The sequence below is a fragment of the Apiospora kogelbergensis genome, assembly GCF_038363985.1.
Source record: "Apiospora kogelbergensis strain CBS 113332 chromosome Unknown utg000005l_segment0_segment0, whole genome shotgun sequence".
NCBI classification, from domain to species: domain Eukaryota; kingdom Fungi; phylum Ascomycota; class Sordariomycetes; order Amphisphaeriales; family Apiosporaceae; genus Apiospora; species Apiospora kogelbergensis.
In genome coordinates, this window is record NW_027117422.1 from 3,022,326 (window position 1) to 3,045,109 (window position 22,784).

The 22,784-nt window shown below is 53.4% G+C and overlaps 8 protein-coding genes across 8 annotated transcripts; 2 read left to right on the plus strand and 6 right to left on the minus strand.

The window, feature by feature from the left end:
* Positions 1 to 409: 409 nt before the first annotated feature.
* PG998_007582 (40S ribosomal protein uS10) lies at positions 410 to 1,028 on the plus strand (the record flags this gene model as incomplete). Its single annotated transcript, XM_066874398.1, has 4 exons — positions 410 to 447; positions 523 to 541; positions 664 to 872; positions 944 to 1,028. 4 exons carry the CDS (start codon positions 410 to 412, stop codon positions 1,026 to 1,028), a joined length of 351 nt encoding a protein of 116 aa, XP_066730343.1.
* A 423-nt stretch (positions 1,029 to 1,451) lies between these two features.
* Positions 1,452 to 3,476, minus strand: PG998_007583 (uncharacterized protein; the record flags this gene model as incomplete). The annotated part of the gene is made up of 2 exons (XM_066874399.1): positions 1,452 to 3,304; positions 3,428 to 3,476. The coding sequence occupies 2 exons, from the start codon at positions 3,474 to 3,476 to the stop codon at positions 1,452 to 1,454; spliced, it is 1,902 nt and encodes a 633-aa protein (XP_066730344.1).
* Positions 3,477 to 3,886: 410 nt separating this feature from the next.
* PG998_007584 (glycoside hydrolase family 5 protein) lies at positions 3,887 to 5,178 on the minus strand (the record flags this gene model as incomplete). Its single annotated transcript, XM_066874400.1, has 2 exons — positions 3,887 to 4,535; positions 4,568 to 5,178. The coding sequence occupies 2 exons, from the start codon at positions 5,176 to 5,178 to the stop codon at positions 3,887 to 3,889; spliced, it is 1,260 nt and encodes a 419-aa protein (XP_066730345.1).
* A 967-nt stretch (positions 5,179 to 6,145) lies between these two features.
* On the minus strand, positions 6,146 to 7,899 carry PG998_007585 (isotrichodermin C-15 hydroxylase; the record flags this gene model as incomplete). The annotated part of the gene is made up of 4 exons (XM_066874401.1): positions 6,146 to 6,827; positions 6,888 to 7,120; positions 7,180 to 7,779; positions 7,840 to 7,899. The coding sequence occupies 4 exons, from the start codon at positions 7,897 to 7,899 to the stop codon at positions 6,146 to 6,148; spliced, it is 1,575 nt and encodes a 524-aa protein (XP_066730346.1).
* Positions 7,900 to 8,779: 880 nt separating this feature from the next.
* On the minus strand, positions 8,780 to 10,108 carry PG998_007586 (uncharacterized protein; the record flags this gene model as incomplete). The annotated part of the gene is made up of 1 exon (XM_066874402.1): positions 8,780 to 10,108. One exon carries the CDS (start codon positions 10,106 to 10,108, stop codon positions 8,780 to 8,782), a length of 1,329 nt encoding a protein of 442 aa, XP_066730347.1.
* A 722-nt stretch (positions 10,109 to 10,830) lies between these two features.
* On the minus strand, positions 10,831 to 11,455 carry PG998_007587 (uncharacterized protein; the record flags this gene model as incomplete). The annotated part of the gene is made up of 2 exons (XM_066874403.1): positions 10,831 to 11,250; positions 11,330 to 11,455. 2 exons carry the CDS (start codon positions 11,453 to 11,455, stop codon positions 10,831 to 10,833), a joined length of 546 nt encoding a protein of 181 aa, XP_066730348.1.
* Positions 11,456 to 11,973: 518 nt separating this feature from the next.
* PG998_007588 (uncharacterized protein) lies at positions 11,974 to 16,125 on the minus strand (the record flags this gene model as incomplete). The annotated part of the gene is made up of 3 exons (XM_066874404.1): positions 11,974 to 14,602; positions 14,649 to 15,538; positions 15,712 to 16,125. 3 exons carry the CDS (start codon positions 16,123 to 16,125, stop codon positions 11,974 to 11,976), a joined length of 3,933 nt encoding a protein of 1,310 aa, XP_066730349.1.
* Positions 16,126 to 16,677: 552 nt separating this feature from the next.
* On the plus strand, positions 16,678 to 22,560 carry PG998_007589 (Negative regulator of mitosis; the record flags this gene model as incomplete). The annotated part of the gene is made up of 1 exon (XM_066874405.1): positions 16,678 to 22,560. The coding sequence occupies one exon, from the start codon at positions 16,678 to 16,680 to the stop codon at positions 22,558 to 22,560; it is 5,883 nt and encodes a 1,960-aa protein (XP_066730350.1).
* Between the last annotated feature and the right edge of the window lie 224 nt (positions 22,561 to 22,784).

Consider the following 22,784-nt stretch of genomic DNA (forward strand, 5'->3'; position numbering starts at 1 on the left):
GGGGCCGTCATGAACCATGATGATGCAGTCCTGGCTGGCCGAGTGACTCTCAGGTCTCAGGGAGGAGCCCGTCCCAAAATGGGGGGTCTCCGTCAGCTTGGCCCAAGGGAGGCCTGAAGCGGTTTAGTGTCTGGCCAGCTCTCACCCATGCCAGATCCAGCCCTCTGATTGGGTTTGGCCCCGTAATCGATAAACCCTCAGCCCACGCAAAAACCCACCCCACATTCAGGTGTCGAAATGTCGAAAAGTTGCGAAAGTCTTGCTCTCTTTCGCGATCATCAACATAGCACTTTTTTTTGTTCGGCACCTTCTCACGTAACCGTAACGCAAAGTTCGAGTCGGAAGGTAGCAATTCTCACACCCAGTTATTCAGCTTCTCTCAGCAATTTCTCAAGCCAAATCAATCAAGATGTCTTACAACAAGGCTGATAAGGATCTCGGCGAGTCGTGAGTAATCTCCATCTGGAAGACGATAAGTCGAAGTCGCATGAACCGGTCATACTGATATTCTTCTCTCAACAGTGCCAAGACCCACCGCATCGTATGTCGAAGCCCATTCTATGTCGAGCTGCTCGCCGGATAGCAATCGCGCGGTCCCGCCGTTTTGCGTTGGCTCCGACACTGCACCGCAATGGCAATTTTACTAACTACGACCTCTTACAGCGCATCACCCTCACTTCCCGCAAGTGTGCCGCCATCGAGAAGGTTTGCACTGAGCTCCTCGAGCGCGCCAAGTCCAAGGACCTGCGCGTCAAGGGCCCTGTCCGTCTCCCCACCAAGAACCTCAAGGTCACCACCCGTAAGACCCCTTGCGGTGAGGGTTCCAAGACCTGGGACACCTACGAGATGCGCCTCCACAAGCGTCTCATCGAGTACGTTTTTTTTTCTTTTCCGATGCTCTTGTTTCATACTCCGAGAAGCTCTGGCACTAACAAAAGCACAGTCTGACTGCCCCCACCGAGGTCGTTAAGCAGATCATCGTCAACATCGAGGCCGGTGTCGAGGTTGAGGTTACCATCGCTGCTTAAATTAGCTACACACTTGTCGCATGTTCGAGGGTTTGAGGCTGGCGGAGTGAAAGTCGCCAGGGGTCAAGATGGGGTTAGCCTAGCACCGCACCTGTCCATAGACTCTTTGATCAATGAGATAATGCAAGCTGAATCAACACACGGAACATATCCAACGTGTAAGATGGATAAATGACAGTGATGTGATAAGGCAGAACAATTCCTGAGAGTATGCTTTGGCGATGCTTCACTTGTGTGAAGAAATCAGTATAGCAGAATTGATAGATCTGAATTTGGCGTACAATGGCCAAAACTGGGTATATAAACCACAATTGCACTAGATGAACTACAAAGCCTGTCCCAAACGCCGGTCGGTAATGCATGACGACGCCATGGGTGGGAGGAATCTATAGGCTCTGTTCCCCCTCCCCCTCCGTTCTTTCGTCAGAAATCCCAAACGCAATCTTCCCTCAGGGGCGGTACATCAGGCATTGTGCCCAGGAAACGCCCGTTGGCATGCATATCCGCGTAGGCTTTTTTGCACTCGGCAGTATACGAGGCCGGGTCGTCGGGCTCGGTACCACGATAATAGGCCGGCGGCCCGTTGGGAAACCAAATCTTGCGGAAGCTACCGTCCGGAAGACGCAAGCCGGGAATGGCATCTTTATACATGACTGGTTGCCCTTTCCACCGAACAAGTTTAGCCCCCATTTGGTTGGCATAGGATTCGTAAGGTGGGTGTTGTTTGGTACTGCTGGGTGCGTAGGGACTGCCGGGTGCGCCCTTGGACACGGCTGCTGCTCCTGCTGCCGGGGCGGCACCGGCAGCGGGCTGAATCTGTGGCTGGCCAAAGGGGTTTGCGGCTTGAGAACCAGCCCCATTCGACATGGGTTGGCCGAAAGGATTGGATGGTGCTCTTGTTGTCGCTCCTTGTGCAGGCCCTGTTGTATCCATTGCGGAGTCGGCTGGGGTGTTCGAGGTGCTCCCGAATGGGTTGGTAGCAGCGGGCTGACCAAATGCCCCACTGCTCGGCTGTCCGAACGGATTAGCTGCGGGTGCAGCATTCGCAGTCTGGGCCGACCCGCCGAAGGGGCTAGCAGCAGGCGCCCCGAACGGATTCGGCTTTTGTCCTAGTGATGAAGCCTGCCCGAAAGCACTGGTTGTCTGCTGTGCGGCTTGAGAAAAACCAGATGATGCAGCTGGTGCACCAAACGGATTGGGTTTTGCCCCAAGAGCTGACGTTTGGCCGAAAGCTGAGCCACTTGTCGCCCCTAACTGAGACGGTTGGCCGAAGGCTGATGCGCCGGTGCTTCCCATTTGCGAAGGTTGCCCAAATGCCGAACCACCTGTGCTTCCTAGTTGCGACGGCTGCCCGAACGCAGACGACCCTCCTCCTAAAGGTGATGGCGATCCAAATGCAGAGGGCCCTGTGCTTCCTAGTTGTGAAGGTTGCCCGAAAGCAGAACCTCCACCTCCACCAAGCTGCGAAGGCTGGCCGAAGGCCGAACCACCGGAACCGCCGGCCATCCCACCAAACGGAGCGCCCCCAGTTGATCCTAACTGCGAAGGCTGGCCAAATGCAGTGGAACCGAACGGATTGGGTTTCTGCCCAAGCGCTGATGGTTGACCAAATCCACCCGTCGATGCGGCTGGCGTTGAAGCAGTACCACCACCAAACGGGTTTGACTGACTCTGGGCTGCCGAAAAGGGATTATTGTTGGCCGCTGGTGCTGAACCGAAGCCGCTTGCTTGGTTTGCACCTACAGCGAATGTACCGGTTGCTCCGCCTTGCTGTGAATTCTGGGCGCAGATATCGTTTCGGTTCGGATGCCGGGTTTCGGACTCCAAGAGGAATTGTATCGCTTGGTCGACGTTGTCCAATGTTCCAGCTAGCTGCTGTTCGGCTTGTTGGTAAAGCAAATTGACCTCTTGAAGCTTTTCTCTCCGTGTCAGTTTGGTCTCGCTGGCGTGCTGGTGTGAGAAACAAGATACATACTGCTTGTTGCGGGTTCGCACTGCTCTGAACATGTAATCGTAGCTCCTCAAAACTTTGCTCCCGGGGAAGCCACCAAAGAGTTGGTCTGGAGCATCTTTGCCAGGGCCATACGCTGACATTATCCATGTCGGCCGTTCTTCAGCCAGGTCGGTCCTGATCGACTCCTTGGTGATTTTGTACTTGTTTGGGCCATTGCTGCTGCTGCTACCACCACCACCCGAGCTCAGGGCGCCGAAGCGGTTGCTGTTCGTACCTCCGAATGGATTCGATGAGGCACCCGGGTGCTCGAATCGACAGTTGTCTGTTGAAAAAAACGTCGTCAGCTAGGCTATGTGCCAGACATGCGAAATCATCGGTCGAATGACGCTCTAGGTTAAGCACATAAATGAGAGCGCTGGCGAAAGGGCAGTGGATCAAGACTTACTCCCATTGCGGCAGGTTCCCTGTTGGTAGAACTTGCACAAGGGCGCCATTGCAATAACAATCAGACCTCAAGTACGTCCAGGCACAGCTGGTCGTCGATTGATTCTGCCAATACGAAAACCGACAGCCTTCTACAGCCTTGCATAAAAGTGTCGCCTAGGAATGGAACCTCGGACGCGAAGAACAATGCGTGACCCACCACATGCCAGTTGGGCTTATCAAAAGTCAAGCTCCTGGTGGCGCAGGAGAAACCTTCAGCCACATAGCGTATTTATCAATTATCCCTTATCCCACTCAATATGTCAGTTCGCTGCTGTCTATGTGTACGGCGTGACAGCAACGTTTACTATTGCCGCCACTTCTACTGTACGGCATCCGATGCATCATCATTGCTTGAATTGGACTAAGTACAAGCTGATTTACGAAACCGATCCTCGCATCACGCCCTCTTATGGTAGAGTTATGGCGAAGCAGTTCCTCTGATCAACGGGATCAGTCCACCCTCAACGTAGTCGGTGCTGCGCCAATCCGACCAGTCGTGGTTGAGCAGCCCCCATGTCTCCTCATAATCTTGCACACCATCACGGACGTAATAGCTTCCGGCCAGCACCCAGATGAACCAGCCGGACTTCAACGTCACCATGTAATCCGCGAGGCAGGTCGCGTAGGTGCGCTGCCACTCGGTCGCGTTCTGGTTGAAGCCGAACTCTGTCAAGAGCACCGGGAAGACGTTGGCCGTCGCCGCGTCATCGGGGCTCATGGCCTGGTACCCGTTGTTGTGCAGCCCGCCCTGGAGCGCCGCGCAGTCGGTGGCGCCGTTGTCGTAGTTGTGCAGCTCGAGCACGAGCTTGTCCGCGTACCCGTCGAAGTCGGCCAGATCAAACGTCTCGCTGCCGGGGGTCAGGGCGGTGCCCCGAACCACGGGAGTCATGGTCGTGTCGAAGTTGAGGCCAGACAGGAATATGAGCAGCTCCGGGTCGGCCTTGTGAATAGCATCCGTGCCCTGCTTGATATACTTGTACCAATCCTGCCAGTTGTACGAGTTCTCCTTCAGCGCCGGATTGTTGTCGGGGCTTCGAGCTCGTTTCGCAGGGCGATTGAGACGAGCGCTGGCCAAGACTTGCCGTGGTTGGCCATATACGCAAGGCCCCTCGTCCAGTTATCGACGTTAAAATCCACATCATTGAACCACGAGTTCCCGTCTTCAGTGTTGCAGCACCAAGCACCTCTCGACATGTGGTTGTCCAAGTGGACGAAGATCTCCTGCTTTGCGCACTCGGCGGCGATGGCGTCGTAGACCTCCAGCCGGGTCGTACTTTCAGTGAACGAAGGGTTGTTGGCGAGGACTTGGCCCAGGATGGCCGTGCCGTTCTGTGCACCTAGGGCCTCGGTGAAGGCAGTGGAAAGAGGCACGTCAACCCCATCATTGGCGTATATTTGGTCGATCAGTTCGATAGCAAAAGTCAGACGGATCGCGTTCATTCCAATGCTTTTCATCTTTGTAACGATAGTCTCGATGGACTGGTACTGAAGGCCCTCGGGGATCATAACTTCACCGGCACCCGGCCAGTTCGCACCAGCGTATACGACATTCTGGCCTTGGGTGTCCTTGATATCACGGCCAGAGGTGACGAAAGGAGCAAAGGGCCAACCACTTTGTCTTGGCAGGGTTCGAGACTCGGCGAACTGGGAGAAAAGGCCTCCGCTTGCAGCAAGCAGGTGGAGGAAAGGAGCTTGCAGTATCGACTTCATGCTTGCGGCGATGTATTTAGACGAGCGGCGTAGGGAGCAAGTTAAAAACCGACACGCGGATGGAAAAGTGTCCCTTTTATCGGCTGTCTCTTCTCTACACCTTCCTTCTCGATCACGGTGACGAAAGCCCAGGACGGCGGGAGATACCGAGGTGAGGGCATGTCCGTGTTTTCTCGTCACATGTGTTGGCGGACATTCTGGCCATCACGTCACCCGCAGGATCATATCCATGCCACGCCGCGAAACAAGTCGGCATTGCTACCCCAAGCGGTGCCAATAGTACTTCTATGCGGAGTAGGCCAAGCTCGAACCCGACTGGCGTACACAACCGGCAAGAAGAGTAGGCGAGTAGACGCTCTATATGATTGGAGGAAATTCCTTAACAACCCATACCAAGATCTTTGAACAACAATAGAGCGCAAAATAGGCACCCGGTTGTGTTACACTGGACCATATCAGCAGACGGTCATGGAGAGCAAAGGCCGTCCCCGCAGTCTACATATGTCGAGTGGTCCTGGGGTATTGTTTGTTTCCCCGCATCTCCAATTCCAATGCTAGCAAGCATTGTGCCAGGATACTGTCAAAACACTGTCTTTGGTCACCATGTGCCCTTAACTGTACCTGCCTAAACGATGCCTTCGGTCCGCAGCGGCCCGGGGCCTAAATACCGGTATTTGCCGGCACTCCGAGTCAGTCTTGTCGCCTGGCTCCTTGCCCAAGTCGCTCTCTCCCTCTCTTTCTCTTTTCCAGTGTCTTCACATGCCTCCACGAGCCAACCGAAGGTATGTAACAGTATTATTACCAAGAGTCTCGTCGTTATAATTTAGATTTTGAGAACGGCGAACTACAGATGCGAGGTATGGCAGAGTACCTGCTTAATTTGAACAAATTGCAAATCCAAAAGGCCGCCAACGCCCAACCCTTAAATACATGTACGTCAGCCATTGATTAACCGGTTTCTAGCGCTTCAGGTGTGCTTCCTGAACTCGATCATTGGCCCATCCTTGAGACTCGTGAACTGGTCGATCAGCTGGAACTCCTCAACACGGTGCCGACCATACTCGTTCTGCGGGCCGCCCTCGCCTGGGTCGACGACGCCAGCCGCCTTGCGGATGTCGTACATGTACAGCGTCCTTGCCAGCGTGGTCATCATCTCCTGGTACGCGAGGCCCTTGCCAATGCAGCCGCGGGGCCCGATGGAGAAGGGGCAGAAAGCGCTTTGAGCGACTTCGACCTCGGATGTGGTAGTGACACGCTCTCCGCTGCCGGTCTTGTGTGGTCCAGCGATCCAGCGCTCGGGCGTGTAGGTGAATGGGTTGGAGTAGTATGCCGCGTTGTGGTGGATGGTGTAGTGCGGCGTTCCGACGACGGTGCCCTGGGGAATGTGCTCGCCGTCGATGGTGAGGCCACCCTGCAAAACCTCCCGCGGAGGAATGCCGCCTACCGACGGAGACATACGCATGGCCTCGTCCACGCAAGCTCGGAGGTAAGTGCATGAGTTCAAACCCGAGCCTTGGGTGATTTCCTCTACATCATTGAAGACACTTCGCACCTCTGCCGTTGCCCTCTGGAGTGCCGCAGCGTTACGTACAAGATAGAAGAAAGTCGCCGCCATCGCAGTTGACGTTGTGTCCGATCCAGCAATAATACTATAAACGTGTATGAGCGATGTGCTTCTTTGACTTGATTGCCACCAGGTAAGTACTTACAGCAGATTTGACTCGCCCCAGAGTTCTGGTGTGGTGAAGCCTACGCCTGTCTCGGGGTCGCGTGCTCTCAAGAGGTAGTAGAAGAAGTCACGTCGGTCCGTCTCGTCGCCGAGTTTGGTACGCTCGGTCAGCTGGGCCTTGCTGTATGCCATGTACTTGGCTCGGCCAGCGGCGATCTTGCTGAATAGCACCTTGTCGAAACCCAATTTACCAACAATAGGCATTGTGCCGCACTGGTCGCATATCAGACACCTCAGGCCTTCAATGAATCAACGACACACAGAAGACTTACAATCAGATGGCGGGTCGTTGCGAGCGAGACTAGCTCCAAAGCGTAACGGTTATCGGGTCTCTCAAGCATATGGAAGGCTTTGCCGAAGCACAAGTCGCCGAGGATATCCATGGCCAAGTAGTTGCACCAGTCAGCCATGTTTTTGGCTGGTGTCCAGCCCTTTTGGCTACCGCTGGCTCCCACGCCGATCTGATCGCAGAACGAGCGTACGTTGGCCAACACGTAGCGCTCCATCTCCTTCATGGCGTTGTCGGAGAAGCCGTGGGACAGGACGCGGCGCTTGCGCGCGTGGAGGGTTTTGTCGCGGGCATTGTGAGTGTTGGGGGCCGGGTGGACAAAGGCGTCGTAGAACTCGGCCTTGCCCACGTTGGACTTGAAGCCGTAGATGGTTTTGAGGGCTGTGTTGGAGTTGAAGGAGAGGCAATTGGGCCCGAACCGCACAATCTTGCCGTATTTTTCGTGATTACGCCAGAACTCCAGATGACGGTCGCCTTTCCAGGCGTGGTATAACTGGTAGGCGTCTGTGACCTTGGCCCAGAAGGGACCCGGATACTTTGCTAGCGGATGGAAGTAAAGGCGATAGACGACGACGGTTATAACCTAGGGGTGATTGGTTAGGGATCAGTTCTTGCAAATGAATTGATGCCCCGATGAACTCACATATGCCACAATAGCTGCGGCCGCGCCCACAAGGGCAGTGACGAGACTGATGGCGAGCATGGCAATCTAGGGGTCTTGTCCGTCTGGCGGATGGATACAATCAATGGAAGGGGAGCTCTCAACTCAACAGAGCTGCCTCTTATATTCCAAACTGATTCTGCAAGACAGAAAATGAGTTCTCGAGACCATGAGTCTTCAATTGGGTTCGATCAGTCCCAATCTCCACCGGTCACACTCCACGGATCGTGGGTGTTCATTGTCCTTTATGATATCGGCTCGGCTGGAGGCGGCGTTGAAAGCTTATCAACCGCTATGACGAAGTGCCTTTTTTGCAAGACAAAGCATCACCGGCTAGTAGCGGGGAAGGAAGCGGATAGCGGCCAACTCCCACTAAAACATGTTAGCAGATGTTAGAAGGATGTCCGTTGGGTTTCCCTTGGTCTTGGCTGCCCGTCGTTCTTCCTTGCCTGCTTGCCTTCGACGATGATCACGCGCGGTTTTGGTTTTAATTTTGGGTAATCGAAAAGGCCCCTAGCCAAGCCAATCCCTGCGATTCCCCAGACCTCTGCAGCTTGGGCAGGTCTCTGGTGGGTTTGGCGGATCCTTTGTGGTAATGCCGTGGCTTGGCGCGGGCTTTGTAGGTTCAAGCCGGGCAAGCGAACCGTTTCCGCGCCCCGGCTGCGACGCGGAAATTCATACCTGACTGGATGACTTGCATCCATTGGCTGTTCTGTCTGTTGACATCTCGGCTTAGCATGTATAAAAACATCCGCCGGTGGATTTCTTCTCAGTCGAAGGCTCCAACGTTCCGTCCCCTCTGCCAATTTACAGCCCTTTTTTCGACCAATTCGGCACAATTCTTCGTGTGTGGAAAGATTGGCATGGCAGCTGGATTGTGTGTGTCCAATGCAATACACCACCAACCTGCCTGGATGGCTGCTTATGGCATTCCAAGTGCGAGGGTTGGGCTATGCACATTGCCATGCGCCCAAGCCGTAAGTGCCGCCTTGATACCTTCCTCTCCAATGATGCCCAGAATCTGCTGTTCACGTTCCTCGCTGGGGCCCATCACTCTAACCGGGTGCTTTCCTCCGATCTCAAATTTCTTGCCAGCACAGGCAAATACAAGCTCCCACTTAAGTTCGTGGATATGCTGGACGTGTTGGCTATGAAACGACGGGTATAATGGAACCGCAAACGGCAGAAATTTCCCTGACTCTTGTACGCCTCTCGTCGAGAGCCCGAGGTTCAGGTTTTTGCCAATGTCAATCGCGGCCTCTTTCCCCTGCTGGTGCTCCATGGGGACGGCCAATTGCTTCCCGTCAAAGTCCATGAAGTCGGTGCGCATGATGAGGGGATGGTGGTTCCAGCAGCCCTCTACATAGTTGCTGAGCTTACCATAAAAATCGAAAGACGTCGATTCTAGGCCTTCGGTATTAGTCGCGCTCCGTAAGTACACCGCCCCCGATACGAGGTGGATTTCCGGTGGTTTCTCGGCCACGGAGCTGGTGGTTTTGTTCTCTCCGTTTCTCACTATGCCTCGAATGCGAAATGGCAGCGGCGACGGATGCTCCAACTGGATTACGCTCGGGAATTCCACCACGATGGCGACGTTGTACTGGGGAACGGCGGAGCGCTTGAAGACGCTCGCCATATGCTGCCGGAAAGACAGGCTCTCGTTGGCGTACTCGGGAAGCAAATGCAGCGTCTTGATCCTCTCTTCCGTAGCCATGGCTAAGACGGCATTGTCTTGTATGGGTGTAAGCGATGACGGGTTCCGTATATTGAGTGGCAAAGTTGCCAAACCGGAGTTTCCCCGTCGTGAGGTGTCGCGAATTTCGGCCTCCACGACGTATTTGACGTAAAGATAAACCCGATGTCGTCCATTATGATATTCATCCCTCACATAATGGCTGGGCGGGAGGCTATTTCCGGGCGCGGGCCGCGGAGGGAGATGAGTATCCGGGATGGTTAAAGTGAAAGGCCAGACGTTCTTTCCGACGCTGGCTTCGCCCTGGTAGAGCGTTTTGGCAATGTTGAAGAGCGACGACTCCCCACGGTAGTGGTGCGTCGTGTTGTTGTTACCCCGACGCTCAGTCGTGTAGGTCTTCACCCGCGCCCAAAACTGCAGCGTCACAGTCACATCGCCTGGTTGTTCTAATTGGATCCGTACGACTTTGCCTGCAATGACGTCTCCCGGCCTATACGAGAGCTGGAAGCTGTCGAGTTCAATGCTCGCTGCAATAGATTGCTGAAGTTCGAGAGGCATTGCAAATATCGATAAGGAGTTCTATGAGGGAATTGGTGCCCGGTATGGCCTTCGAATACTTCGTTCAAGGAGTTATTCAGGATAGGTGCTTACTGGCTTTATTTAAAGACAAAGACGTTGGCCTTGTATCGTACGGGCGCACTAGGCCATTCCGACAGGCTGTGCCACCTGTGCCTTCCTTAGGCACCTTGTTGGATTCCACTTGGCCTACAGTGATGGGGGCTGTACCATCCACTCGGAACCACTACAAAAATAGAACTGGTAGGCTGTAGGCTGTAGGCTCGGCGCCTCGATGGCTTCGCAGCACTCCCTCGCAGAGATCCATCCCCACTGTAGCTTGGATGTGCTTTCGAAGACTGACTTACCCTGACATACTTCTGGTTCGCGGTGTATGTATGTATCGATGTTAATATCGGGATCAGGGTTCATACATCATCGCCATTATTTACTGCATGTAGAGTAATGACAGCATAAATGGTAAATCTAATTCAACCTCCCTACGCTGACAGGTGTTGCCAAGTCCACTCATCATCAGCCGTAAAACAATGTGTATATTTATTGGTCTTGCACTAAGCCTCTATGTGAGGCATCTCATCACGATCATATGAGCATCCGTCCAAAGGGCTATTCGTAGTCGGGCTTCACGATTCCGCTTCCCCCTTAGCTGCTGTCTGGTGATCCTCCCTTCATATGCCTGTTTTTCCCTTCGAAGGTTCCGGATCTCACATGTACGTCTGCGTCTGTGCAAAGTGCATGCCGTGGGCGAAGTGGAATAGCTTGGCCGCAACGATAAAGCGGTCTTTCTTCGAGTACTCTACGAGCCGGTCGTAGAACTCGGCAAGCGGAACGACGACGCGCTCGATGTGTTCACCGTCCTCGAGGCGCTGCTCGGGCTCCGGGTCGTTCTCGCCCAGGTGCACCTCGACCATGGCCATCTTCATGTTGGCGTCGCTCATGCCCGGGTCGGCCGACTGGACGGGCGACATGCTGACGAGCTTGCAGTCGTAGCCCGTCTCCTCCTTGAACTCGCGCACGGCGGCCTGCTCAGCCGTTTCGTCGGCGTCAATCAGGCCGGCGGGCCACTCCACTGTGTAGGCGTCCAGGGGTGGGCGGTATTGGATTACGAGAAGGGTAGATGGGGGCTTAGAAGGGTGCAGCAAGACGTTGCCAATAGCCACGGCGTCGACGCCGGCTTTGCCCCCGCGTCTTGCGCGTGGCCACCTCCCAGGTCCGGTCCTTGCCGGTCTGGTCCGTGTAGTCGATCTTCTTGAGGGTGATCCATTTGGCATCCTGAGTAGCCAGCTCCGTGAGCTTGTTCACAACGGGCTCTTGCGTTTTTTGCGACATGCTGAAGGAACGGTGCTGGGGTATTGCTGTCCTGCTTGCTGGGATGGGTGATGATGTCACAGCTTGTAGACGCCTGATAGCCGAGGACAGGCGAGATGAGAACATCAATTGAGAGACCAGTGGTTCCAGATCAGCCGAACGACCAATTCTTGAAAAAGAGGCCAAGTTTGCTAGAATGGATTGGAATGGCTAACAAGGTTGACTCATCTGCCTGGAACGAATGGCTCTCCGGGTTGAGGCTTCCATTGGATTCGGACTCAACGGCGGCCCCCCACACTTGGCGGGGATTACGCACCAACTTCAGGACGGTCATTTCGTGGCAGTATCTGTTGATTTCCAAACGAGACAGGGTGACGAGAAGAAAGCCAAATCCTCGTGATGGATCTGATTAATCCAAAATAAAATACTATGGTATATCATGGTATGCTTCATGTAAGGCCTCTGAGCTTCAAATTGCTTAATCCCCATCCATCGCTAAACGCCATTCAATGCAATGCCTAAGTGCTGGTACAAATCCACTATGCCACCACCCCCTCAACAACCTCTCTCTGGCCGCTGCACACCGGGCAGCCGGCCTCGATCTTATCACGAAGAAGTCTTGCGTGCGTGACCTTGCCACGAACAAAGCGCCCATTGCGCGTGCGGTCTTCGCCATCGCCATCAATCCCCACAAGATCAGGGTCCGGTGTCTCCTCGGGATACAGCTGTTCCAGAAGATGGCTGACATGGAAAACATGGCCGCAGGCGAACCCAACCAAGGTTTCCATTTCGAACTCAGTGAATGGTTGGTGACAACGAGAACAATGCCCGGGTTTCGCTGCTCGGTGGTCGTGCTCAGGTTGTTGTGTCTCCATAGTGTTGCCAGCAACGGCGGCTTCCACGGCATCTGATGCTGTAGGGGTTGATGTCCCACTCATATCACCAGCAAGTCGATTCCTGTTAGGGGCAAGCGTTCCAACCTCCTTGACCTCAACATCAACATGTTCGGGAGTCTTGACCATGACTTCGAACTTAATCCCTTTACGCTGACCCATACGCAGCATATTCTGCGCGGCCGCGACTTCGGAGCGCAGCACACGTGCTACACCTGACGAGATACTATACTGTATTTCATGTTCTTTCATGATGTGTTTCAGACCTTCTCGTAGGCCGGGGATCTCAAGACCTTCCGGTATGCGCCGGACCAGAGTGATTGGATCAATTGAGGTACCGACCTCTTCGAGCAGGCCTTGGATGAATTGCGGTTTGTCCATACTATAGTTCAGAAGGTCCTCCCATAGATCAGGGTCGCCCTGCTCCTTCGCAAATGCGATTGCTTGCGAGACATCCCCGAGTCTGTCGATAATGAGATAAAGGGCGCGCTTCATCTGGCCAGTTTTTGAATAGAGGTAGACCAGCTCCGGGATATAATTGTGCCCCTCACACTCCTGGGCTGCCTTCTCAAACGTATAGCTGGTGGACACCCTCAGGAAGTCCATAAGTAAGCCACGGTCGAACTCAGCGAATAGCTGAACTGCAAGATCTGCGAATTCATCAACAAGCGATATTGTCTCGTCGACGGGTCGTTCGCGATACGCTTTCCACAAGCCACGAAGATAAAAGTGCAGGTAGCGGTTGAGCTCCTTCTTTTCCAGCTGCCGCACCACGATATCAGGCTTGATCAAACCACGTTGGGCTTCTTCCACAAGGAGCGTAATTGCTTCTGAGGTTGCTTCATCGATGTCGGAAAGGGTCATCTGCGAGAGCTGAGATTCTGGCACCCTAAGCGCAATGAAACTGGGCACATCGTCCGTGACAGCGTCAGCTAAGTGGTTGTCTCTAATCAACCGCATGACCGAGTCCGCATCTTGAAGCTTGATGTAGTGACGTAGTGCTTCCCTATGTCGCCCGTTCAGCTCTTGAAGATGTGCTAATGACTCCATGACAATTCGCCAATCCCGTCCTCTTTCGCCCCCCTCGACACTATCCTCCCGGACGTCTCGGTATCGCAGCTGATTCTCGAGAGCAGTAGTGATGGTTTGAATATCGAAGAGATCAGGATCCCAGCGATCCAACAATTCTTTAAAGTGAGGCTTGTCGTTCTGGATGTAATGACCAAGAATTATTTCGTAAGCAGTGCCTGGTATAGGCGGTCGCATTGGCTCTGACGGGATGAAGTTCACGATTTCATCAAACTTCTTGGCCCCGGCGAAGTTGAAGATCCATTTCTCCCATCGGTCTGCGGTGTTTAAAACCTTGGCAGCGACCTGGCCAGCTCGAGTCCAATCGCGAGCTTCGACGAGTTCTTGTAGCCATAACTCCCCTATCCGTCGCTTTTCCTTTTCTGCTGATGAGTTCTGCGCTCGAACCTGCGACTCAATCACAGATGATGTATCCTCAAAGAAGTCGTCGCTTGTGGATTTCTTCTCGGGTGTGGGGAGACCGAATTCTGGTACCTTCTCGGTAGGAGTGACCATGATCTCCGGATGCTCATCCAACAGGGTCCAGGCCTCTTCATACCTTTCCAGCTGCACTAGCCATTCCAAGTGATCACCAAGGTCTCGCTTGGTCGCCAAAATACAGTCAAAGGGGCTGTGTATAAAGATTTTGGCGCCAGGTTTCACTAGATTTGGATGTACAGTCTGTGGCGTGGTACGCGCACGAATGCTCCCGATAGTGCTGGCTGCTTGCGTGCCAGAAACATTATCATTGCTGGGGTTGCTCCGAATACTCGCACCAGAACTGAAGAGTGATCTCGGATTGATGGCCGCGTTCCACATGTCAGACCCAAAGCCGGTCATCGCATCCAGCACACCACGCGATGCCACCACAGACGCCGCATTCCCGGACGGCAGAACACCCAAGTGATAATCATTAGATGTCAAGGACCCGAATTGGCTAACCGTCAGACTGTCTTTGTCTACTTCAGCTTGTGATTGCAGATCAATCAACCTCAGCTCTGGTGCCAACGCATTTTGTCGCCGCCTTCTGCCGCCGGAGGGCTCACTCCCGCTAGATGTAGACGACAACTTTGTCTGATGCCCTTTGACGTGTTTTTTGAGATCGTCCTCATCATCCTCATCATGGTCCGGTTTGCAATACGCCAAGACGAGAAGCTGGGTCTGGGTGTATAAGGAGAGGCCGGATATGGTGCAGTCCATACGCAACCTAGAGATGGTTAGCAGTGTTCAGGTTTACACTTGAACTTACTTACTTCTTCGCAATCTCAGCATGGCCAACTGATCTCTCACCCGCATATTTGCCAACTCCCATCCGGCCTGGATGAATATGAATAATCCATATTGTGCCACCCCATCCAACCAGTAGTCGCTCGATATTCCTACTAGCCTTCGAAGCTGTTTGTTTCAGCTTGCTTGCAGCCGCAGACGAAGCCGCAGAAGCTTCCGGTTCCTTGAAGTCTTCGTCATTTTCCACAGCCTGCTCATCGATCCACTCAGCACGCCCTTTCCACACGCCGGCCATCTCTTCCCACTCGTCAGTCTGTGGGCGATCAACGTGGCCCACTCGTTTCCACGCATCCTCTGAATCTGCGGTGTCAAGATGCATTTTCGTCCGCATTATTTTGATACCGTGCTCATTCAACCAAGCCAAGTACTTCCCTGACAGAGACCATTTGATATTGCTGATAGTGCCTTCTCCAGAATGCAGGGTAGTGTCTTTGCCAGTGTTGGCTCCCAGGCCCACGCTGCCGAGCCAGCCCGAAGCCGTCGCTGCAGCGGTACCAACCGTTGTGGATGTGCTGCGACCCCGGGGAGGATTCACAGTCAGTACAAGGCTCCCGGCTTTCCCTCCCGAAACATACGACCGATCGTTCTTGTAGTCTGGCGACAGCGCTACCGCCTGGACTGGTCGGGCAAAGTTTCGGAGCGAGACATCAGTCATGTCGATCAGGGACTGGACACACACGTTGCCGTCCATAGAGGATGTCGCAATGAAAATATTGTTTGAAGGTATATTCGGCAGCTGTTGCGCTGCGTCTCGTGGCCTTCGCTGCGACCCACTTGCTGTGGTTTGCTCCGAATACTGCGAGGGCGCACGACGACCAGCTGTGGTTTGCGAAACAGCTCTACTGGCGACCTCTGACTTCAGTGTCGTCGGTGGCAGTGGCGGCGAAAAGGCGATATCGATACGCCCGTCACAGATGATTCGTGGGCATGGTAAACGCGAATCGATTGGAACATGGGGAGTTGTACTACATTCTTAAGGCGAGTTAGCTGTGGCGGCACGATATCAGCCGGAGAAGCTTCGGCCCTTACCATGTTGCCATTATGTGTTCCAACAAGCATTTTGTCTCCAGCGACGAGAAACGCACTGGTCATGTCGCCATTCCTATAGACGGCACTCAGGTGCTGTGTAAGCCGAGCATATTTGAGCTTGGGCTCATCGTCTTCATCGTCGTCGGAATCGTCCTCCTCAACATCCTCACCGTCGGACTCATCCTCTCCCGCCTCGTCCTCGTCCTCCTCTTCTTCGCTAGCGAGAGCTGCAGGTTGGTCATTGCCGTGGTCGCTAGACGCAGGGTGGTGGACAGATCCGGTCATGGGCGCATCGTCTTCTTCGTCCTCTTCCGGTCTGGGATCGATCTTGGCGAGCTCGGGGCTAGAGTCCGAGGCATCACTTTCATAGTCAACTGTTTTGCTTTTGCCCGCATCGGGCGATTTGTCTGTCATGATAGGCAGCCTAGCCTAGAACATTTCATGGTAGGAACAAACCGTATGCACCGTAACACGTTAGCAAGTGAATGATGTTGTGATTGGGACTTGGTTGCAAAGCTACATGTAGCTAGCTGTTGAGCTATGCGGTAACCCGAGGCTACGTCAGTGGCCGAGCGTCGCTCGCACAGTATGGTCTATCTGTGTCCGCGCACTACGATCCTGCCACCTGCATTTTTGCCTGCATGCATCGCGCCCCAAACGCCCCAAACGCCCCATGGTTTCCAGGGACAGGCCCACCAAGAGGCGGTGTGCACAGTGTTTACAGCGGTGCTGATAGCTGTGACGACCCAAAGCTCAATCAATGCCCCTCCATAAACTTCAGAACTCGCGTTCCCATAGGAAAGTCGCGTTGCCTGGAGCAGGAAAGCGAAGCCGGAAATTACGAGACAGACGGCATTGCTCGAACTTCATGCACACAATTGACGATGCTACGGTCTTGAGCGGCAAACTGATTTCACGAACCCGACAGGATTGGCCCTCCTCCATGGAGCAGCTCCAACAAGCAATATGGCCTCGGTGACATCCCTCGGGCTGCATGAGCCGACCGCCCTTCGCTATGCCATCCAAGAACAGCTCCTTCCTGAAAACGCCACGAACTCGGACTACAACTGGGAGATCACAGTGAATAATGATGGGGATGATGTGGGGGAAGATGAACTGCTGGTCACCGACGAAGCTGTTGTCTGGTCAAGGGGAAACATATTTCGCAAGTGCTTTGGGTTTAAGCTGGAAAAGGAGCCCATAACACAAGCACTGTTGACCTATTTTCCTACATCGGAAGTGTCACCGAGGCACGAATACCACCATGGACCCAGAAAGAGACTGAGCATCGACGGGCGGCCTCTTTCGAAAGCCCTGGTGGTGTTTCTCAAAACCCAGGCACATATCTACTTTCTTGATGGGACAAGCCATGTCGTTCATATGCCTTTCGAGGTCGAATCCGCCTGCGCTGCGCCTCAAGGTGTCATCATACAACGGAAGCAGCGTAACGAGGTCGGGATCGCTGCGAGTGTCACTTTCCCACGTGTGCCTCCTAACTCTTTCATCTCACCCCAATCTTCACCTGTATCCTTAAGGGCATCATCAGCGCAAACAACATTTACTACTGAAACCCTCGGTAGGCCGAAGGCTTTGCCATTGCGACTCGGTGGCACGACGATAGATAACATGTGGGACTTGCCATCTGAGGTTAACAACTCCCATTGGCCCAGGCTAGTATCATTGGTCGATCCTCTACTCGAACTCGGCCTGGTGGTCACGCAAATGGAGCGCTCTACAAAGCAGAAAGGCCGGCGGAACTCCAGCAGATCTCCTGATTTCCTAGACAAAGCCGAGGAAATGCTTCGTATTGAGGAGATCCACTTGCCCAACACCGGGCGTGAGTCTCGAGATTCAGAGAAGCTGGTACTTGCAGTCACTATCAACAGGGAGACAAGCATGTATAGTGTCTGGCGGTTTACCTATATCCAGAACGAAGACCCCTTTCGAGCATCTAAGACGCCGAAAAAGCCAAAAGACCGACGGAGGAGTTCCATGCAGCCAGGGCACCCAAGCGGCGTCACATCGCCTATCCAGACAAGCTTCAATGAAAGCTTCGGGGCTCCACTCCCCCGTAAAAGAACTAGGAAGAGCGAGAGACAAGACAAAACAGATCGGGCCATCGAAAAGTTTGAGTCTTCCCTTGGTCTCGACAAGGAGTCCGGAATTGGACGTCGTACTTCTCGCCGCGTGAGCTCAATGCTTGCCAGAGCAGATCTGTCAGCCTCGCAGGACAGGACCGCATTTGGTGACCAAGCCCAGGTAGCAAATGCTACAGCTGGTCGGAGAGATACATCACACGGAAGTCACAGAGCTCCTCGAACCAGTGGGGTTTTCCCCAGTGTTAGTTTCAGCGGCACAGTTACTCAAAGTGCAAATACTCTGGGAAGCTTCTTAGAAGCGCCTGTTGATGATCTACTGGAAGAATTGCGATCTGGTGGAGACTTTGAAGGCTTTCACAACATGGGTCTTGAGGACCACGACTTCGATGGCCTGGCTCAAGAAATTCGACTCGCAAAGATTCATTCAGTGCCTGTCGAGAATTCGAATGTCCGATACTCTCTTTCAAATCAACCTGCGAGAACCCAGTGCCATGTATTTTGTATGGCTGGTCCATGGCACCGTGCAGATGATCGTCAGCGTCGCCAGGTCTTGATTGGTATACAAGACCTTATGGAAAAGCGCCTTCAGCTACTCACCCTTAATGTCCAAGTCCGCACCGAACCCAGAACAATCCGCAAATCACAAGCAGTTGAAGTCAACTTCCTGCACTCCCAGAGAGCCCAGAATGTCGTTGATTCGTGCAAGATAGTTGATGGTCCCACTGCCATGATACTGGTCTTGTCCGAAATCGGCAATGGGCAGCGCGTCCTAAGCCTCGAGGCACCTGGGAGGCAATTCACTCCTCTACAACTACCGCCGAGTCTGTCCCTTGCGAACGTTCGCAGTCTTGGATACCGCGGACGTGAGGCCAAACGGGAAGTTGGATTGAGGAGGTCGATAGTGCCTCCTCTTGGAGAAATTGCCGCTTTTCGCCATTCGAAGCTGAACGGGCTTGTGGACATCGTTGATGGTGAAAGTCAACAACTCCACCAGATTCGTGTTCAGCTCCGACCTACAAACCCGCAGATTGCTAAGGCTCTGGATATTCTTCGTATCGGTTTAGGCCCGAATGACGGCGACAAATTACTGCTTGGCTGGTGGCAAGTCCTCAAATGGCTCCAGCATGAAGGAATAGAGGCCACTGATATTGAGTGGTCGGCCTTCATTATTCTGCTGAGCACCCATTTTCTCGCACTGGGTATAAGTGAGCATTCTGACTCGATAACTACGCCCGCGCCTACTCGCCGGCGCACTAGGGGCCATCTGAGATCCAGTAGTGGCGTTTTTGTTGACTTGAGTGACTGGGATACTATGAATACATTTGAAGCGCCCAATTCTGCAACCCATCCTCATTGGGTTGGACACACATCATGGAAATGGATATTGGAGAGCGACGATGCAAATATGGCAATGTTCAAGCCTAGTCAAGGAAGAGAACAAGAGTTTGCCTTCTTTTCCTCACATATTAAGCATGCTCGGTTGTTCATGGCCACAGAATCTGGCCAGGCAGCTTGCGGACCAGCCGGTTATCTCGCAACAGCTCCGGGACCTAGCGACTCCAACAGGTCGAAACAGGCACAGAACATTATAATCGCTCTTCATTTGTTGTTGGAGGAGCAGAAGCTAGATATTACCAGCCCAACAACTGTGTCCCCCGGCGCCAACGACTTGCGGGCAATCATACTCCATATCGCGAAGTGGCTTAAGTGGCCTCAATGGGTCAACATATACGAGCTCGAAATGCCTTTGGACTTCTCGGACACTTCCAATGACAATATGGAGCTTTCTATGCTCCCACCCGAGCCCTCAATCTGGAATATATTCGATTGGGTTCAAGGAAACCTGATGAAAGATTCGAGTCTCGAGCAGACTTTACCAGCCATGACTTCGAACATGCCGTCAAGTGTCTTACCTCGTATTACGACATTCGATCGACTCTTTCATCATCTGAAGCTGAAAGGCGACTCGCCAATGGGGTTTGTCGAGGCCATGCATGACAGCGGTATAACACATACTTTCTTAGAATCATTGCCTGAGGCAGTTCTTGTTCCCCTCCAAGATGCCATTGCGCAATGCCAAGCACGTCCGCCCCCGGCTTGGTCAAAGGAACTACTGACTCTTGTGGACCGGAGTGATGTCGGCTCGGTACTCACGATCACAGACCAACAGCGTCTGTCTTCCTCTAACCTCATGGCATCCTCGCACCTTGCTTCCTGGGACTTCAGCTCTTTATGTCAGAATGTCATGGACTTCAATGACGCTCCAACAGACGATGTTGCCGAAAGCGACAAACAAGCGGTCATTCGAGCGATATTTAAGGAGGATCGCAGACTTGACGAGACCAAGCTCATGCTCACCACAACCAAACCTAGAGCAATACGTCTGGATCCTCAGTCGGGATGGTCGGATGCGTTCTACTTGGAACAACAGAAAGAGCTTGTCACAAGGCTTGCGACTAACACATTGTCAATCCCAGCTGGCCGGGGGCTCATGAACTACGGTCTGCGTTTCCCCTTACTGACTCAGAAATTTCACATTAATGGGTTTGTGCTCAATTGCACTGTCATGCCGGCAAATCAAACTGTCGGGGTTGACAAGACCCTGTTTACAGAGGAGAAAATTGCTTGGGCATTTTTCCATTCGGGCGTCGCAGGTGGACTGTCAATCTCGCGGCAAGCCAAAGGTATTGACACGTCTTGGATTCTGTACAACAAGCCGGGCAATGATCTCAACAACCGCCACGCAGGATTCCTGCTTGCCCTAGGTCTTAACGGTCACCTGAAAGATGTGGCGAAATGGGTTGCTTTTAAGTATCTAACTCCTAAACACACCATGACATCGATTGGCCTGCTACTTGGCCTCGCTGCCTCGTACATTGGAACAATGGATTCTCTCATCACCCGCCTGCTATCTGTGCACGTTACTCGCATGTTGCCACGTGGTGCGGCTGAGCTGAACCTATCGCCTTTAACCCAAACAACCGGCATCATGGGCATCGGGCTGCTCTACTGCAATAGCCAGCATCGCCGCATGAGTGAGATCATGATGTCAGAGATCTCACATATAGAGACTGGGGACGAGGAGGTGCCTCTGCGCAGTGAATGCTATCGCCTGGCCGCCGGTTTCGCTCTTGGGTTCATCAACCTTGGCAAAGGCAGTGATCTCAAAGGCCTCCACGACATGCGTATCACTGAGCAGCTCCTAATGCTCGCATCCACGTCGAAGAAGGTCGAGCTGGTTCACATCCTCGACCGTTCGAGCGCGGCTGCTATTGTGGCAATAGCTCTTATCTATATGAAATCAGAGGATCATATTGTGGCCCGCAAGATCGACGTGCCTGACGCCATGTTACAATTTGATTACATACGGCCAGACCTTCTTCTCCTGCGAACTTTGGCAAAACATTTGATATTATGGTCTGAAATCAAGCCAAATCATGACTGGGTCCGGAAGAACCTCCCGGCACGTTATCGGTCGAGGGTTAGTCCTCCCACCCAACCTCTCAACGGCCCAGGGCGTGGTCCTCTGAACTCGACACATCTGCCTTTCCTCACAATCTTGGCCGGGCTCTGTTTTGCAATTGGTCTCCGATATGCCGGGTCAGGCGATACAGGAGTGCGCGACCTTTTACTCAACTACCTGTATCGTTTTTACGGCCTATGCCGATCCACACCACATAACGCCAATTTCGACGAACGCACTATCCAAGTAACTGGGCGCATGTGTCTCGATGTTGTTGCACTCTCGACTGCGGCCGTTATGGCAGGCACCTGTGACATTAAGGTTCTCCGTATTTTACGGTCGCTTCATAGTCGAAACGACCCGGAAACAACCTTTGGTTCACACATGGCCATTCACATGGCCATGGGGGTGCTTTCACTAGGTTGTGGTACGCAAACCTTCAGCAATTCCAACCTTGCGATAGCCTCACTACTAGTCGCCTTCTATCCTGTCTTCCCCGACCAAGTACAAGACAACAAGAGCCATTTGCAGGCTTTCCGTCACTTCTGGGTCCTGGCAACAGACCCCCGTTGTCTTGTGACGAAGGATGTAGCCACCGACACTCCTGTCGGTGTTCCTATCCGCATTAGATTCAAGGATGACCGTCTGGATATAGCACGAATAACACCTTGCCTATTGCCCCCGCTCGACGACATCGCCAGCGTGAGCACCAGCAGTCCTGAGTATTGGAACATGGACCTCGATTTCAGCGGCGACAATGGAAAAGAGCTTAAAGAGAAATTTGCGCTGAACCAGGTCCTGCACCTCAGGCGCCGGCCTGCAGGGGGTAGTCCATTTTCTGCCACCATGCTGGCATTGGGTCGCCAACCGCCAGGAGGAGGTTCGCAAATGGAAGAGACCAGCCAGCCCCTGGAATGGCTATTCACCGCTGTGAGAAGCCTCAGGCGGCTTACCCATGCGGAACGAGGCATCGTACTAGATACCGGAATCGGCGGTCCAGATGTTGGCCTCAGCAACGGAAGTGTAGTGGATGCGAGGCTTATGCTGGAGGAGGCGGTGCGAAACGGCCATCGAGAAGACCTGCTTGCGTTGAGAGGCTTGTTCGAATGGGTAGAGAAGAGGGCACGGAAAATGCAGGCGGATAGGAGCAAGCGGGCGCAAGAGGCTACCGATAAACCGTTGGGCGCGAATAACCATGAATGGCTTGGTGAGAGCTGGCTGAGAGACAGTGTCGTGGAGAGCCTCAAAGGTATGATATGGCTTGCCGGTAGGGAAGGTGGCGAATAGGTCACATCAGCTTCCCATCCTTGCCCTCCCATGCTCTGCACGAGACGCATACGCCCGGAATGGCTGAGATACTAATGGGGGCAGTACCAAACATCACCATACAAGGTACACCACAGTGTTCTTCTTTATAAGCCGGACGCACATAAACCCAAACAATTGACTCTTTATCTCCATCTTGATCATTGTCTTAACTGCCCCCCATCATCGCGTTTTCGGATTGCCAA